At 44.2% G+C, this 19325-nt stretch overlaps 1 protein-coding gene across 2 annotated transcripts in view; it reads right to left on the reverse strand.

The window, feature by feature from the left end:
• The window catches only part of SS18L1 (SS18L1 subunit of BAF chromatin remodeling complex), a 79778-nt gene that overhangs the window by 14317 nt on the left and 46136 nt on the right, over positions 1–19325 (reverse strand). The window contains exons 9-10 of one of the 2 annotated variants that reach the window (XM_086932865.1): positions 13016–13138; positions 6748–6875 (exon numbers count right to left, since the gene is read on the reverse strand). In XM_086932865.1, coding sequence (XP_086788991.1) covers positions 6748–6875; positions 13016–13138 — 251 coding nt within the window. Of the gene's footprint in view, positions 1–6709; positions 6876–13015; positions 13139–19325 lie in introns of both variants that reach the window. The other variant, XM_086932864.1, reaches the window with a different exon arrangement.

Below are 19325 nucleotides of genomic sequence, written 5' to 3' on the forward strand. Positions count from 1 at the left end.
ATGGGCCTATGTTCTTTCCCTAAACTGCATTAAAAACAAAACCCAATTGCCACTCTTTGGCCACAGATCAGTCACCTTGTATATGGTACCACAGGTACCAAGGGCACTGTGGCCAGGGAAGGCCTCTAAGGGCTGCAGCACTTATTGTGCAACCCTTAGAGGCCATGTACCTTTACGCACACACACTGCCATGCATTGCAGACTGCATGTTTGGTGCAGAACAAAGTGAAGAGTTGACATAGCACACATCCCTGTGCGCCATGCCTACAACCCACTGCCGTGGTACAGGTCAGCCACCCATCTAGCTGGGTGCACTGTACCAGTGTGAGGGTACAGGTGTATGAGTGTATCTGTGCCTCACTTTGGGAGGCACAGATGTCTTGGGATGGGGTACTGTTGTGGGTGAAGTCTGAGGCGTATTGAGCCCTGATGGGATTTACCAAGTAAGTATGAGCTCTACAGTCAGTGTTATGCTCGGTTCTTCGACTCGGCTCGGTTCTGCCGACTCACGAAAACCCTGAATAGTGACCTTGTTTTGGAGTAAGGGGACATCACAATGCCATAATCTTAACTGATGAGCTCTTGTGCTGCGGGGGATATAAATCAGTACTTGATACCTAGTTGCATCTAGGCTGAACAAGACTAGAATTTGTCCAATTATCTTAAGCAAGAACCCTTCATCGCAACAATGAGTTGATTTCGAAAGTCCTTGGCCTGCCAACATGCATTTTGTTGCCAAGCTGTACTTTGGCATTCGTTATGAATATCAGTCATGTAGTTGTACAAAGAAAATTGTTTAAACCAGCTGTTTTGAGGTTGTGTACTTCTTGTTGGGAAAAGGCAATCTTCCTACTTCACGACTGAAGGCTGGTTGCAGGGTGCTGGTGTTAACATTGTCAATGCTGAGGGCAGCTGTAAGGGGAGAACTGGTGAGGCTTTTAGTATAATGCATAGCGTTAATTAATTCTGTGCTTATGTTGTGATGATGAGCGTAATGATTAGAGCTTAGCAGCAGAAGAGATGCATGCATCTATCGCCCTCACTCTATCTATCTATCGCCCTCACTCTATCTATCTATCGCCCTCACTCTATCTATCTATCGCCCTCACTCTATCTATCTATTGCCCTCACTTTATCTATCTATAATGTTCTGATTTGTTACCTTTGCCTCAAATTGTAAAACGCTCTGATATCCTTCGGGATCAAGTTTGCGCTATATAAAACTTTATAAATAAATACATTGTAAGTGCAGTAATGCCATTAAGAGTATATGGTGCTGGGAGTTTGTCATTATGAACGCCACAGCATCATAATGACTTTACTGAAAACTGGGAAGTTTGGTATCAAACTTCTTAGCACATTAAACCCACACTGATACCAGTATGGGATTTAATGAAAAATGCACACAGAGGGCATCTTAGAGATGCCCCCTGAAAAACGATTTAACACTAGTGTCCAGGCTGGGTGGCTGCTTGCCAGGTGCCACCACCAGACATGTTTCTGGATCCCTGGGTCTAAAGCCAGCTCCTCTCGGGGGTCTGAAACAATGAACATCCTGGGACAAGGTGCCAAGCCCCCTCCCTCAGGATGGGCAGGGTCCACAAAGGGGAATCTTCAAAAGCTTACCGCCTTTGTGAGCTTCCCAGGCCTTTTGCTGCTTCCAGCAACTGGCCCCTACTTTGGGTGGGAGAATCGGTGGGAAAAACAAGTGAGGAAGGGAGGTGTGCCCACCTTTGCCAACCCCACCCCTAAGGTGGGGGAGGCGAGATGAAGCACAACTCTCAGTCCGCACCATCTTGCAGATGGGGAGACCCAGCCAACCAGAGTGAGGCATATGCCCCCGTCCCACTGGAGGGTGGCATAATAGGGGGTGTACCCACCCCAAGGAAGGGACCCATTGGTCCCAACCTTTTACTTACCTGTAACACCCCTAAATCTAGTATTTAGGGGTACCACTGAAGATTGCCTCTTCAGACAAGAACCGATCAAGAAAAAAAGAAGAAGGACCGAAAAAGCTGTGCCGAGCTAAGAAGAGGAGGACGCCCACTGACTTGGCCCCAGCCCTATCGGCCTGCCCCCACCTTAAACCTGCTCCAGCAAATCCTGGTGTGTCCTGCAGCCAGCAACCTCAAGGACCTGCCCTGCCTTCCAACCTAAAGACTTTGTCTCCCGTGAGCACCGGATTTGCTCACCAAACAGACTCTGGCCCCAGGCAAAATCCTGACTCTGCACCACTCTGCATCCCACGCCTATGGCCCGAGTTTGAGCGGCTCAACACCACGAGGAGGTCTCGCCGGTGATCCTGACCTGAGATCTTGTGATTTCTGACCTGCCTCGACTCTCCAAACAACACCTGCTGTCTCTTTCTGGAGGACCCCCACGACCGTGACCAGAGCTGGTAAGAAAGCCAGACGCCTAAAGACACCCCTGCACCAGACGTCCCACAGCCTTGGGTTGCCCAACCAACAGTATCGCAGCATCCCCAGGCATCCCAACTTACCTCTCCAACTGGTGGTCATCTCCAGAAGATCTTCGTCCCCAAGCCTGCAATCTTTGTTTTAACCGTAGAATCCCCATTAAAAAACAACAGGGTAGCCAACACCAAAACATCACCCTGCACCCAGCTGCCCCTGCGCCGCTGCGGGTGTACTTTGGGTGCTAACTGGGACTCCCCTTTCCCCTGAGCCCAACACCAGGAGCTTTGCTCCCACAACCCAGTGGCCTGCTCGTGACCAGCCACCAAACGGAGGCCCCCTATCCCCCATTGGATAATATTGGGCCTCAGCACTCTGCACCCGGCTGCCCTAGTGCCGCTGAGGGTGTTTCAAGAGTACATCCTTGACCCGGGGGGAACCCTGGTGCTAACCCCAGAATGCCAACTCCCACAAACTTGTACTTACCTTCAAACCGATAACTACATTTCCTTCCATAGGGTTGCATTAACTGCTTTTCTTGAAAATTGTTGTGTGTGCAGTTGGTCTTGAATGAGAACTTGAAAACTGCAAATAACGAAAAACTGCTTTGCTTACCTTTTCTCTAAGAAATGTCCTATTGTGATATCTAGGCATATCACTCTGAGTAGAAAAAGTAATCTGTAAAGTAATCACAAGTAATCTAACAGTATTTTCCACTGTATTGAAAAGATTTACAAACTTGTAACAAAGACATTTTCATTCAGCTTGCTTGTATTGATCAACCTGCCGGGAAAAGTACCATTTACACTTACCTGTGCCAGGCTTGCCTGGTTCTAGAAAATAAATATAACTAATATTTTTACACAAATCAAATTGGTCTGAGTTCAGTCTTTGAGTGTGTGACATCATTTGCTGATTGAGTTGTACAACAAGTGCTTAACACTACCCTCTGCTAAAACCTTACTGCTCGTCCACACTACCACAAATAGAGAGTAAGGTGCAATCTACTTTTACCTCTGCCTACCTTTGGGGTTCCACTGGACTCTATGCACACTATACCTCATTTTGGTATAGTATATACAGAGCCAGCTTCCTACAACAAAAGATTGAGTTTCGAGTGTCTTTAGCTGCTGAACTGTTCCAAGATGTCATTCATTGCATTATACAGCCTGTCACACATGCTTTCTTTACAGAGATGATATACAAGTATTTGAGGCCATACGAAAGAACATGATAGAGCCCTTACACAAGTGTGCCATCTACTTGCTGGTGCAGGTCTTATGTTGAATGCTGAAAAATGCAAATTTCACAAAACAAAACAAAAAATATTTGGGCACATTTTCTCGGAAGGGAAAATGAATTCAGATCCAGCCAAGGTTCCACAAGATGTAACCATGCTGTGTTCTTTTCTTGTTATGCCCAGCTACTGTTCCAGGTACATCTATGACTCTGCCGCTGTGAGCGCCCCATTGAGTGAGTTAACAAACCGGAATGTTTAATTTCAGTGGTCACAGAAGTGTGATCAACGTTTCGTGAATATTAAGCATGCAGTTGAGAATGCTACTGAAATGGCTTACTTTCATTCGCAATTGCATACAGAGATTGTTGTAGATGCTAGCCCAGTGAACTTGGGCGCGATTCTTGCCCAACATGGTGGGCATGCAAAAGCACGAAGGCTAGCTTATGCTAGCCAAAGTTTGTCACAGACTGAACAAGCTTACTAGCAACCTGAGCAAGAAAGCCTAGCTATTGTGTGGGCTTGCAAACACTTTAATGTGTTTCTGTATGGGTAACATTGTACGCTTGTTACTGATCACCAAACATTGCTTACTATCTTTGGCAATCCAAAGACCAACATGCCCCCTCGCATTGAGAGGTGGGGGCTGAAGACTGCAAGAGTAGGACTACACCACTGTGCACCGACCCGGAAAAGATCAAAACCCTGCCAACTACTTCTCTTGAGTGCCTATGCAGTGCCAGGATACCCCTTCCAAATTGGCCGCGGCCTTCGTTAAATTTATTGTGAGATCTAGCACTCCTGCAGCTGTGTCCTTGGAGCAAATAAGTACTGCTACCAATTCAGACCGGAATATGGTCCTCCTCAAAGATATTATTATGCATCAATCCTGAAGAACACATGCTCAACCTCTTGATATTGACAGTGAATATTAGAAATTCAAGAATGTGCATGATGAACTGTCCATTACACAAGAAGGGATTATCTTGCGAGGGTCAAGAATTTGCAATCCTTAAAGTCCACGTAAGCAAGTCATTGAAGTAGCACATGAGGGACATCGTGGAAATGTCGCCACAAAGCGAGCCCTCTGACACCATGTTTTATTCCCTCGTCTTGATGAGTGAGTTGAGAGAGACCTCCAGGCTTGTCATTTGTGCAACTGTTTTAACAACACAACATTCTTTAAACATGTCGGATCTTCCGAAAAACGTCTGGGAGAAAATTGCAATTAATTTCTTTGGGCCCCTTGAAAATGGCCATTATTTCCTGGTAATTGTAGTGGAGTACTCCCGGTTTCCTCTGGTGAAAGACCTCTCGTCAATCACTCATGATCGAGTAATTGAAAGATCAGAAGGAATATTTGCAACCTGGGGTAGCTCCGTCCATTCTAAAATCCGATAATGGCCCATCATTCAATGGTCGGGAATTCAAAGACTTTCTTACTCACTTGAATATCAAGCATTTGAAAAGTACACCTCTATGGCCACAGGCTAATGGCTTTGTTGAATGTTTTATGAGCACTCTTAAGAAGGCTGTGCAGCATGCTGCGCTAAAAGGGCTTAAACTCAAGTTAGTTCCTCATTCTACTCTTCGTGCCTACAGATCTATCCCTCATTCAACAACCTGCAAAAGCCCAGCCACCCTGATGTTCAGTAGAACCATGGGTACCAAACTGCCCCAGTGGACCACTAAAAGATTAATTGACTCTCTGAAAGTTTGACTCACTGATTCATCTCACAAGTACAGAATGAAGATTTATGCAGACAAGCGTTGATGTGCTCGGGACATTACGTTTCAGACAGGGGACCATGTCCTTGTCAAACGGAGGCAGAAATGCAAATCTGATGCTCCATTCGATGCCGATTCATTGCAAGTTGTGACTAGTAAGGGACACATGGTGACTGCTCACTGTCCTGGAAAGTCCATTAACATGTATTCCTCATATTTCAAGCACCTGCCTCGGAGTTTGTCGGCTCCAGACATCCGGAGTGAGACTTTGTCATCAGAGGGCCAGGGAGCCCCAGAACTGCATCAGCGTCTAGATCACCAGTGCCTGCTGCGGTTGTTTCTCCTGTGTTTCCTCCGCCTCACACTATGAGATCTGGAAGAGTGATTTGAGCGCTTTGACGACTCATTGAAAAACTATGATGTATACATGGCTTTTCTGTCTGTACTTTTTATTTAACAAAGAGGGAGAAGAAGCGTTATGTGTATTCTAGAGCGCGGGACCCCTGCAGTCCTTAACGAACTCCATAGCTTAGTGAAGTAAGTGATTGGGTGTGGTTAATAAAATCCATGGCGCAGTATGTGTCAGTTAAAGGTTACGCTCTAGAGAATAAAGATGTGTAATGATGAGCTCTGTGTGTGGGGTAATTAATTTACATGCTACCGGGCTGGTGAGGGCAATACAGATACAACTATACCAGTACCTTGATTTCTGATGTCCATTTTCTCAGAAAAATAAAAAGAATTGGGAATACAAAGTTACGTCTTTCCTACCATCCTCCAATGTTCTGGTCATACCAGCACATATTACTTCACATAAATAACATTCCTGATTACACAACCCATTAATTGTAATTATCTGTTTTACCATAATTCACCTATTGTTCAGTAGTGCTACAAGTAGTGAGAGAACTACCATCCTCACTCTCCGTCACTTGTAACACTGCAATGTGAGCATATTCCCATCATGCAGCTTGTGGCATCTACACACATGGAACTGTCAGATAGTTTGGTATTCTTACCTTACCTGTTGATGAATCATTTGCTCCAGCATTTGACCATGCTGCTGGAGCAGGGGATGGTCTTAGCTGACACTGCAGGCAAGGGCCTTACTAATATGACTATTTACAACAAGCTTTTTCATTCTCACCAAAGAAAGACAATCAGACTTTTGCTCAGAGCACATACTTGGGCCTAGCCCCACCTGCTCCCACTGCACAAAGTGTTTGAACCCACTTGTGCACTTAGCACACACTGCTTGATCCCACGTGAACTCATAACAAATAAAAATGTGCCTAGTGCCACCTGCTCTTGGAGCACATGGAAGACTTGCCTGATCCCATTTGCAGCCAGAGGACTGTGAAGACTTGCCTGCTCATATCCATACGGCCTCTGTTGCTGGGTTGCTGCCCCCGTCTGTGAAGCTCGATAGGTTCCATACTGCTGTCCCTGACCCTGCTGGTAGGTGGAATACTGGGACGATGCCCCCTGTGCTGGAACTGAAGACAGAACAGTGCAAACATCGAATGATTTACCACTCACGTTTGTGCATAATTCTCAACTCGTATTCTCTACAAAACGTTAGTACAAGCAGGACAGCATGCACTTCCTGAGCACGATCCATGCACACTAATCTCAACTATCCTGATTGCTCAGTCATCAGTCCAACCGCTTAAGATTCTCACTCATCACCACAATATCACCCTTGCTTCCCTTTTGCCAACATATGCTTTGGATCCTTGAGTGTATGGTCTTATCTATGTGCACCTACCCACTAACAGGTATATGTACACCATATCTATCTCATACTAAGCAGCGTGTCCAGTTTAAAATCCTGTGTATAGGCCATCAGATCGCTCACGGTAAGGGCTCGAGTTTCCTGAGGAATTTGCTCACATTGTATAAACCAACTAGGCCCCTCCGGTTGGAGGGCACTGGGCTAATGTGTATCCCGAAGACTTGCAGGGCCAGGATGGGCGGCAGATCCTTCCGCCTTCTGGCAGCACGGAGCTGGAACACTCTTCCTCTCAGACTCCGGATGGAGCCGTCCGAAAAAGTTTTCCGCAAGGAACTCAAGACACATCTGTTCTCCAAATATTGAACTGCTTTCTTCAGGCTGTACTAGGGATCTTTCAGGCCACTATTAGCGCGGGGACACACTGACTAGTGTAACCAGGCGCTTTATAAGCTCAGTTAATAATAATAACTTGGGTCCTCCTTACAAGTGAGTGTGTGCTCTCTCCCAATTCTTGTTCGGCATGCCCTTCTGCACTCAAGTCTGCGTGTCTCTCATGCCACCCACACTTCATAACCCTGATTAGTAGTGCTACTATGTCCATGTCTCAAGGTCTTGCATATGTTCCTGCTCAGCTTATATCAACACTGGTGCTCCCAATGGAATGGTTTTATAGTGAAAAAAAATAATTAAAAATACAAGTATATACTCGAAAACAACTCTAATAAGTGAGGCGTGTACACTAACTCATATCAAAATGTGAAGATCATTTATTACATTTTTCTCAGTACTAAAAATGTTGATCTATAAAATCAGACACATATGTATGTCCTGTTACAGTAATTGAGGCGGAGGTAATTGCTGTGGAGGAGTGGGGTGCACAAGATAAGAACGATAAGGAACGACAACTATGGCTTGAAGATATATGACCACATCACCCCCCCCCATGCGATGAAACTCCACCTGCTTTCCTTGCCATTCCATACCATCATCAAATCAGCGGCATCATCTATAAACCCCTAACACCTGGCATCCTTGCCTAGCTGGATGACATTTACAGCAACTCAGGCAGCTCTCAGCACACCCACAGCCAGGGCAAAATCAAACTCAAGACGACAGAGAGCAGAAAAGAAAAAAACAAGTCCTTGTTGTTGCCAGGATGTGGATAGGCCACTTACTCACCTGGACTGCAGCCTAGTCCATTTTAGTTTGAAATCTTTTTATTGAGTTATCGACAAACAAATGCAATGGATTAGAAGGCCTAGGTCATATGCCGGTAGCCGTTATATTGCTGCACAGAGCAATAAAAGAACAACAGAGAGAACTCAGCCGCCCCCCTCCCTGTCCCTGCTCTCACCTACCCCCTCCCGTCTCCTCCCTGTTTAACATGCCTGCACACAAAAACAAAAAGCAGTCCTAGCGCACTGTTGCATTGGATAGTGGCAGTTAGTCTATACGGTGATTCAACCCAGGCAGGCAGAGTAGCCGTAGATATCTCAGGCAGGATAACTCCTGGAATTCAGTGCATAGCAGAGAGATAAAGGTTCGCCACATATCAGCAAAAGTAGCCCAGTCACCATGAAGTGAAAAGGAAATGCATTCCATACCAAGAATATGTCACAAGTGATGTAACCATCCCTGCACTGTCGGTATTCTATCTGTGCCCCAGTGAGATAGTATATTCTGTAGGCCCGCCCCAAGCGCTACACCCAATTGCTTACCCTTGCAGGATTTGAGGGGAAAGGTAAGCCAGTCTGACACTCCCAGGACCACATATGCAGGAAAGCGTGGTGTCAAAATGGCTATCAATCTCGTCCAGCAGCTGAGACCAGTAGGCTGTGAGAGTAGGGCACTCCCACAACAGGTGCAGGAGTGTGCCTTCAGCTTCGCACCCTTTCCAGCAAGTAGGTGAACTTGCTCTTGTGAAGTCGGGAGGGCGTAAGATACCAGTAGGTCATGATTTTAGTGGCTGTTTCAATGCTAGATGTATTACGTGCTGAGTGTCGAGCTCTATAGTAAACATCAGTCCATTCTTTAGGAGTCAGGGTCCTGCCAAGCTCGGCCTCCCACCGTCTTTGGCCTGCTGACTTGACCGCCATTTCTGCGGGGCGCAGGATATGGTAAAGTTCTGTGATGAGTCGCTTTGCGGGTTGTTTCAAAAGCAACCAGCGTTCATACTGAGTGAGGAACCTCTCCGCTCCTGGGGCAGATTTGGGGTGCCTTATTTGCAAATAATGGTAATGCTCCGTTTCGGGTCTGCGAAATCCAGGTTATAAATTCTCATAGGATCGGGGGCCACCAAGATAAAAAAAAGTGCCCAATAGACCTATGTCCAACTGAGTCCCACTAGCGAAATGTCTCCCAATCAAGGCCCAGAGAGAAGTCAGGATTCTCCGTAATAGGCGAGGGGAAGGTTATCAGACCACTGCGGAGAGCTGTAGCATCCCAGGCTTTTAGTGTGCCACGAGCCACATGGGTGCCATAAAGACCAGGGGGCCTAGAAGCCTTGCAAAGAAATGGGACCTTCCAGAGAGCTTTTTCTCCAAGCGCAAGCTTCATGAAGAGCCAGCTCTTCTCAGATTCCGGCTGAGCCCATTCTAAGAGAATCTGCAGCTGTATTGCTTTGTAGTAGCAGTCAAGATCAGGGATCCCCAACCCCCCTCTTCGTGTGGTCGAAAACACAGGTTTTTAAGTATTCTCGGCCGCTTGTTTGCCCATACAAAGGCGTTGCCTTGTGCATTTTAGGAAAAAGCTGAAAGCTGAAGACACACAGCTATGAAAATCATTACATCAGAATGAAGTAACAATCCACATCCACTCCTAGAACCGAGCTACCCCTCCAATTAGTAGTTAGCTGTATCTTTCCCTTTCAACATGTGCAGCACTTTGCTTTTGGCTAGGTAGGCACTTTACAAATACCACGTACACGCATCCAAACATATATTCCCACGGCTTATGACTGTGTTGTGGGCACTCTCCTTCTCGATCTTGCTATTTTCATGGCATCATCAATTTCTTGGATAAACACGGTTGTGCCGTTTAGAGGAATATTACCAAATGAATAGGAGCCTGAACTTTATTATTCAACGCGAACAATGATTGTTTCCATAAACACTTTTTTTGCCAAGTTTCTGAAGACATGGGGCAAGGTTGCCCATTTGCCATAGTGCTTTTCTACTTTTCTCCTACATTCTCATATCAAACCTTTCTCCAAGTGTAGTTTATGTTTGCCACTTAGCCCTAATGTACATACACTCTTATATGTGCATCTTCTCTCCTTTTCAGGTAGGTCTGTAGCAAGTGATCTTGGGTTGAAAAAGCATCCTCAGGTCACAGTCACAATAGGTGCATCAGTCTTGGGCATGCCTTTACAAACTGGGTCAGTAAGAGACACATTATATTTATCTTCTAGATGAGTTATCACAGCTCTCGCCAATAGATAAGTCAATCAAGCCCTCACCACTTAGATCTGAATGTGATCTGCAAGCAGTAGGTTGGAAGCTCTGCAGGCGGTACCTTGGAAACCCTGTAGAGCGTACTTAGTCTTTCCTCTGAGTGGATTATTTTAAATAAAGGCATATTATGTATATTTATAGAGATCATTTTTTGCTTTTGTAGAATGTTACATCTTCTCTCTTGGAGCTGAGGGATAACAGTGCATGTGGCCAGTTACTCTCTGTTGGATGAAGTGAAACTGTGCCAAGATTGCAGAAATAAATTAAGTCATTTAGACAAACCCAGTGTTTTGGGAAACAATTCTTTTTACAATTTGGCAGCTGAAGTAGTTCTTTAGTAGCCCTAGATGCTACTGAAGAGTTAAGTGACTGAACAGTTTGCTGAAAATGACCTCACCCTGTAGGTGTAAGCATTTTTAGCACAAAAGGGGTGGCACTCTAGTAAGAAACCTTAAATCTGGTAGATGGGCAGTGTTTTGGGCAGCAGAGTCTTTACCTCAGAAGCCCCAGTGCGTCAAATACTATATCTGCCCATAAATATGTATTGAAGGCACATAAGCTGATTTCCACTTTTGAGAAATTTCTATTCGCCTATGTGGTGGTTTTGCATCATCTAGAAATTCTGATCCAACCAAGACAGCTTGGGATCTCAACATATGGCGGGTGGTCCTCCACCAGGAGAGAACAGGCCTGGTAAGCTTGCAACCAAATGATAAATGAACTCCTTAGACCAGCTCTGACCAATTGATTTTTCTATGTTGCGCAAGATAACAAATCATTTTTCGGTGCTAAGACATTTCCTACCAATGGTCTTTAAGTCAGAATGTCACATTGTCTCCTCTGTGATAGTTATGGCTTACCAATACCTTATGTTTTAGAACTTGTGTCTCGCTTTTAAAAATTAAACTTTAAGAAACTTGATATTATTTGTCCTGAGTCATTATTCGCCCCTCTTATTAATTTACCTTACACTTGTTTGGTTTGGAACCAGAAATTATTTTTGACGTTTGCAATGGGCAAAGGTGATTAAATGAGCGGTGTTACTAATACTTGCTGCTGTAATTTCCAAAACGTCCCCAAGATCTAAAATTGTATTACCTTCTCAGCTTTAAAATGACTTCTTCAAACTCTCATTGTTGTACTACCAAAATGCTTTCTTATTTTGTTGAAATCTAACATAACATATGTTCTTCTACAATTCGTCATCCCATACTCATCTTGTACATTCTCCTACCTTCAACAGCTTCAATGACTGCCCAGGCTCTATTGGTTCCAATTACTTTTCTTCTATCTTTTTTTAAATGCTCATGTTCATCCATGTTTGTGTTTTTGTATTTCTCTGTTGTCCTATATTTTAAGCTTTACTCAGCTCTTTTGTTCGTTCGTCCATCCCTCTCCTAGCTCATGGGTCATCCATTTTCCTTCTTTCCATGCATGTGCTGTCAACCAAAATCTCCAACAGGTTATTGACTAATGAACAGATATCTCCCTCACTACTTGATTTTAGAAGAAGCATATGAAAAACTACTGGCAAATCCCTATATGGCATAACGTGTTGTTAGTTTTAATGTTTCTTTTTTGATCATTGATACCAATCATATATTGTACAAAGCTTTGAGGAAATACATTTAATAAATACAAGTAGATAATCTATAAACAAGTTACCACTAAACATCATCTAGAAACACAACCTCTGACCCAAGATGCACAGAGCCCACACATTACCACAAGTTATGTTGGTGCTTAGTACATAGGACAGTCTGGTTTTATGCACACACAATGTAGACGGAAAAACGACAAAGGTGCAGGAGGAAATTGATTTGCCAACGATAACGCAATTTGATCAAGTGGGGAAGCCTGGATTAAAACGCTCAGGTTCCAAGGTAGAGAGTTTTAAACTCGATCTTCTTCACACTAAAACATATATCTAAATTCTCATTCTTCATCAAGCATAAGCTGAAAGGAATTTAGCCCTACAATTTGGGAGCCTCGGATTAGTAATTGGAAAGGTTTTAACCTGCATCTTGGCACACCTCCGTCACATGATGGTAGCTAGATGTAGAACCTCTGTCCACTGATGGGAACAAGAACTGCTGCGAGTCCATGAAGATATCCTCTCCCAACCATTCCCTTTTCTCATGAATATAACACAGGCTTCTGTCTCCAAAACATATGAGAAGATCTAGGCTGCAAATCTCATAATCTGGGTCATCATTTAGGGAAGATAGCAACCGTAAGCAGAGTCCAACGGGGAGTGTGATAAGATTCTTTTGTTAACATCGTGGACTCCTCCCAACCCCCTATAACAAATTAAGCAGACCTCGGTTCCTGAATCCCCCGGTTCATCTTCACATGACAAGGACCCTGGGATTTGCCTGGACACAGTGCTGTTGATCTGATTCAGAATGTGATGGGCAGCAATCAGCAAAGCTGAATAATGTGTTCTCACCATATCCTTGCTGCTGGCCCGGGTAGCTCTGCTGGTTGGGGTACTGCTGCTGTGAATACGCAGGCTGCTGGGCCGTTCCTCCCTGCTGGTATCCAGCCTGTTGCTGGTTGTACTGGGCATTCCCTAAAACAGATGGATGGATAAGTTATGTAACATCATTAGGCACACCCAGAAAACAAAAGTTAAAAAACTACCAATGAAGAACAAGAAGAGTTATGGCCTAACAATACAGTCACCCAACGTAGGGACAGATGAGCTGAGTATAAAAGAAACATTTGCACTTATTAACACATTTACATTCAGTAGTTTTAATTTAGATTATTAAGGGGCCATCTAGTGAGAAGAAAATAAAATGATCTTTACTAAGTCCTGCATCCCTAACTGTCAACAACAAGTGCATTACATTTCAGAATATGTTTGCTTGGTGGTCAAAGGTCCATGCCCATAAGTGATGGAAAGGTTAACAGCCATACTTGGAGACAAAGCGTTAAAATTGTACAGGATGTGGACGCCTTTTCGCACGTATATCAAAAGACATATTCTAGCTGCACTGCTACAGAGCACACCAGGCCTGATCTGTGTTGCCTGAATGACTTTAAATGCTCTCTTTAGATGTCCTGCTCCAGTGAGTAAAGCAGGAAAGTGGTAAATTTTGTTTTATACCATATTGTTCCTCCAAAATTTGTTTGGCATCATCTGCATGACCAAGCTGTCACTTTCGGTCACCTCAAAAATGCGCATACTAGGTCTTATTGATTGATATGGATCAATTCTCTTAACTCCCTGGAAATAAAACTTTGTTTAAAGTTTAAAAAAAATAATTGATTTGTTTGATGCGGTCAGCTTAGGTTGAGACTTATTATGACATCATTCACCAGAAGGCCACTTAATGTATAGTTAACTTATAGTGCATACCTGTTAGGAAGAGGAAATACATTAATTCCTACATAGTACCCTAATTTCGTTTACTTTGACACTCAAAATAATTTAGTAACTAAACAAATCTTGCAGTGTCAAACTGCACAGTATGCTACATGATTATGTTGTAGTTTAGCACCTGAGGCTTAACCAAGTATGATGTGTTTGTCTCCTGCATATCTTCTAAAATATAAGCTGAGAGAGATGGAAATCTTTGGAAACAGCTGGTTAAGCAACCCATCTGTATGTTCCTTTTGTTGGTGTAATGCTTTGGAATTAGGGCTGATTCTTGGACCTGAGCACGACTGGACTCTAACTATTTGCAATAGGCAACAGAACATAGTGATGAGTGGCCAGTGAAAAACAGTAGGTTTTATCACCACCAACTCTTGATGTTGTCAAGGCCAAACAGAAGTGGATGAGCGCCCATACATAAACACATGAACCAGTATGCTTTGAAGTATTTGGAATTACCAACAATTTATAGTTGGGCAAGCCTTGCAGAACAGTAAAGTACCCATTTGAACTAGTGCTTCATGTAGTGGGTAAAGTATGCACCAGTTTTAGAGTTGTGCGAGGGCGTACATACAATGAATTTCAAGGAATCCCTAGATCTGCGACATATCAAGTTCTACTGTTGTGCATGGGTAACAAATGAGCAGGCATCCAACAAACGGGCGATTTCATAAACAAAGGACTTCTCTTGGTGATGGCAGCATGACACTTGGATGCAAGGTCACATAGTGGTGACCATCTTAGCTTGCAATGCCAACACCAAGTTATGGCCTCATAGAGTTGATGCACACTGGAAGCAATCAGATGTGCATATGGAGGAAGCACTGTTGTCAAGATAGATTCAGAGTAGCACAGGATGCGTGGAAACTTAGGGGATAACGAAACATTTATATCAGAAGTCAGTGCTCATACTGGCAGCACTAAGAAGAGCAGAAATAAAGATCAACTTAAAGGAAAAGCAAAACTGAAAGAAGTAGGCATATTAATTCCCTGTAGTTCAATACTGCGATTCTTAATGAGAAAAAGGATTGACGTGTTGGTGCAGTGTGTTATAAAGCTATTTGTTTAACTTGTTATTCTAGATCAATGTTTGAATTTGATATTGTGGTTGTTTGTTTTAGTTCTTTGTTTTAGTTTGTTGTATTTGAATTATCAATTACTTGATGAACACCTGATATTTGCAATGGCTGCAGCTAGCATGGCACAGACCCTTAGTTTTTGTCAGATGTTGGTGAGCCACTATTGCCCTGGAAGAGACGGAAGAAACTTTTTGACTTGTATCTCGTTGCCACTGGAAGCAAGACATTTTCTTCTAAGGAAACAGGGTGTTTTGCTGCATAATCTTAGTATGGGAGGCAGAAGCATTTATGAAACTCCAGAACAGAAGACTTGAGGCAACAGGTAAGGGTAACCTAGGGATGAGTATGATCTCGGTGGGAATATTAGAACAGCACTTTGTACTCACATCAATGTGCACTTGAAACACACAAATTCTTTGCACAATAACAAGGAAAACACAAGAGTTGGAAATGTGGTGGCCAGTCTCAGCAACATGGTGAGAGCTCATGAATTTAGTGATCTGACAGTCATTAATTAGGGATCAACTCATATGTTGTACAAATAATCCTCAAGCTCAAGAAAAACTCTTCACCAATGAACCCAATTTAAAGAAGCCATATTATTCACCAAATGAATGGCGAACTTCTCTGGTTGGGTGTAGTAGATGAGAAACAAGGATATGGGAGTTGCCGAGATTGCAACTGTGAAAGAACCTGAAAATGACGAAGGCTATAAATCTAAGAAAGGTGTAAGGGAGCCGCAGACAATGTGAGGCGAAAGTAAATGTAGGTGATAGCGGATTGCATGGCTCAAGTAACCCAAATTATTTTGCAAAAAATAATTTGTGCAGGAAATGCTGAAAGAGGGTGCACAATGCGACTGCATCGGTGAAATGGAGAAGTTGAACAGTAGTATGGTAAACCAGCTGGAAGAAATTCAGGAGGCAGGGAGGACTATTTTTTTTTTGCAAGTCACAAAGTACGCGAGTAGAAGGAATGTGTGTGATGTTGCAAACTCTACAATGTCTGAAGCTGTGAGAGTACTAAACAAGCACATCCTTACGTGGTCAAGATGTACGTCGGACTGGATCAAGGTGGGCTGATTTCAGTCCCAGTTTCATACTTTCACTCAGCATATGCGTAAATTGCATTGGTTGCGAATCGAGACCAGAATTAAATTCAAAGCTCTTTGCTACATGCACAAGATCATGACTGGAAAAGCCCCTCACTATCTTTCTGCTCTGGTGCAGCAATACATTCCCCCTCGCACACTTAGGTCGTCCACTCAGAACAAGTGCAGGACTCCTCGCGTCAACAGAGCCAAAATGGGAGGACGTTCGTTTTCCCTGCTGGCACCCTCCTTATGGAACTCCCTACCCCAATCTTTGCGTTCTGAGTTATGCTTTTTGATATTCCGTAAAGGAATTAAAACTTGGCTTTTCAACACCTAGACTTCTGTTCTGTTGTCCCTCCCCATCCTCTATACCGTTCAGTTTGCCTTAGCGCCGGGAAACCTCCGGGTAGCTGCGCGCTTAACAAATGTAATTATAAATAAATAAATAAATACTTATTCTCAGGACTGGGAATCTTTGTCCACTGTCTAAGGACCGGGAACTGGTTTGGTGTGAATTCCTTTCAAATGTCATTTTCTAATTGTAGTGGAGTCACATCAAGTAGTGATGAGGATGAACCCAAGCAGAAGTATCAAAAACAATGAAGTGTGAACTCTCTGCACCTGGCTGTCATCAGCTATCAAGAAATTATAAAAAGGAAGCCATACCTACATATGTCCTCACTGTTAACAACACAAAATCTTGAACCACTTTGAACCCTTTTAAATCCACCAAGTTGCATTGCTCGGGAAGAAAAAATCTCCACCTCCGGCTGATTAGCTCCAATTACATTTCTAAGGGTAGCCCTGTCTCCATCCTCTCTCACTCCAGTGTCTGGGACTCTACCCTCCAGCCACAAGAATGCAGTCCAAATACTTACATTATACATACAATCTGGTTATCAAGCATGTGTAAGCATTCACCCTACATACATCCACTCAGCCTGCACATGGAATGTCAGGGCAAGGGCCTGGGAGCAGGGGCGGCTCTAGGCTCATGGTGGCCCTGGGCAGGGAGCGTAGGTAGGGGGCCCCAGAAGAGGGGATCCGGGCGGGTCGGAGCGCGGAGGCCAGTGAAGAGGGGGGGGTCAGGGTGTATGGAAGTGGAACAGAGCCAGAGGCCATCAAATCCCTGCCAGGGGCCGCCACACAAATATGTATCCATCCTAAGAGGATTATTATATTAAGGATATATATTGGCGTGATGGCCCCTGGGATTTGGTGGCCCTGTGCAGGTGCACAGCTTGCACATTCCTAAGGCCGCCCCTGCTGGGAGGACACTAAAGCAGAACTTTTCCCAAGCGGGTCAGTAGACTGCCCTCCTCTCTGACACAGGAAAAAGGTCTGGCCAGGACTAATAAATAACAAAACTTGGTACGATGTGATCATCCAGGACATGAATAGTGGTCTAATGTCAGTCATGAGAGTATGTCTGGTGCAGCCTCCAGGTCATAGAACACGTTTTGGACTTTAACACTATTTTGGACAGGCGTAGGCCACAGCATACACACTAGATTAACGCGTTGGCATGGCCAACAAAAGTCAGGATATCAGTTTCTTGTTTAGTTGAGTCAATATGAGCAGGGTAACACACCTGAATATCATGCAGGAGACATTCCCATCCCAACATGCTGTTAACACTTTATGTTAGTATAAGTTTAATGTATATGCTTAATAATGTTATACTTTGTTTCTTGAAATGATGGTAAGAACAAATGCCATTCTCTCCATTGTCACAATTAGTCAGAAACAAACTAATTCTGAATTGTTATGATATGAGAGCAGTAACTCTTCTAATTCTGCCTGTTGTGAAAAATAGGAATTAGTTTGTTCCAAAATGCCTCTCACAGAAAAAGGAAGCATGCATTTTCAAACAAAAAGAAAAAGAGTGGCTTGAGCCTCTAAGCTTTCTGATGATACTGGAGTGGACGGCACAGGAGAAAAAACATGATGCCTGAGGGAAGGTAACTATGGCACAAAGGTGGTCTTTGTTCAGTCCTTGTTTTTCAGCCAACAGAACTAAATTGGCCCCTAGCAACCCTGCAAGTCCCTGCATGCATAGTGATAGTGACACAGGCTGGAAACTCATCAAAAATGCTATACCAAATTTTACAATCTTTCACCAAACCGAAGGCATGTGAAAGCTTAGAGGCACCATCTCAAAAGATGTGTGATGACATCTCCTCTTATTTTTCCCATAAAATAGAGGTGATATATGACAAAATCTTAATGACAGGAACATTGGCGAGTAATACAGTATTCTCTCACACCCCTAAACTAGTGAATTCTGTGCTGCTCAGCAATTTCCCCGCCATTACTACAACTGAGGTTGAGACTTTGATGTGCCAGATCAAATCTGGATCTCCGTCTGATTATATCCCAGCCAATCCATCCCCCTACTGGCCAAACAACTCGGCCCCATAGTGCAGCCCCTGGTCAACCTGTCCCTCACTGAGGGCATTGTGCCGCAGGAATGGAAGGTGGCCCAGGTGAGACCCCATTCAAAAGAATTCCAGCATTCCATGGACAGAGCTGTCTAACCTCCGCCCCATCTCACTTCTTCCAAATTTGAGCTAATTGACTGAAAAATATGTTAACACGCACCTGTCAAACTTTATCGAACAAACTGGTTGTCTTGATCCCTCCCAATCTGGGTTCAGGCCCAGGTACAGCACAGAATCCGCACTTCTTTCAGTGACTGACAACATCAGACTGTCCCTTGATAAGGGACATTCTATGATTCTGGTGCTGTTGGACCTATCCGCGGCGTTCAACACAGTTTCCCACAACATCCATGCTCAAAAGATTGGAAGAGGTGGGACTGAGAGGGTCAGCTCTGTTGTGGATGAGGAGCTTTCTGTCTGGTCGCTCGCAAAGTGTCAGCCTCGGTCCCTATTGCTCCACTCCCATGAAACTGACCAAGGGGTTGCCACAGGGCTCCTGTCTGAGCCCTACATTATTTAATATCTATGCCGCTCCTTTGGCCAGTCTCCTAAGGACCTTCGGGTTCATCCCCGTTTCCTATGCTGATGACACACAGCTCCTTTTTCCATTCAGCAAACTTACTACGACGGTCCGACGGGCCTTCTCTGATGGAATGCGAGCTGTGTCCCAGTGGATGGTAAACAACTTCCTGCAATGAAATGTAGGGAAAACAGAAGTGATGCTGTTCGGTGATGCTCCTCTTATGTGGACCCAGGAATGGTGG

This window comes from Lissotriton vulgaris, chromosome 7 (assembly GCF_964263255.1).
Source record: "Lissotriton vulgaris chromosome 7, aLisVul1.2, whole genome shotgun sequence".
Taxonomy (NCBI): domain Eukaryota; kingdom Metazoa; phylum Chordata; class Amphibia; order Caudata; family Salamandridae; genus Lissotriton; species Lissotriton vulgaris.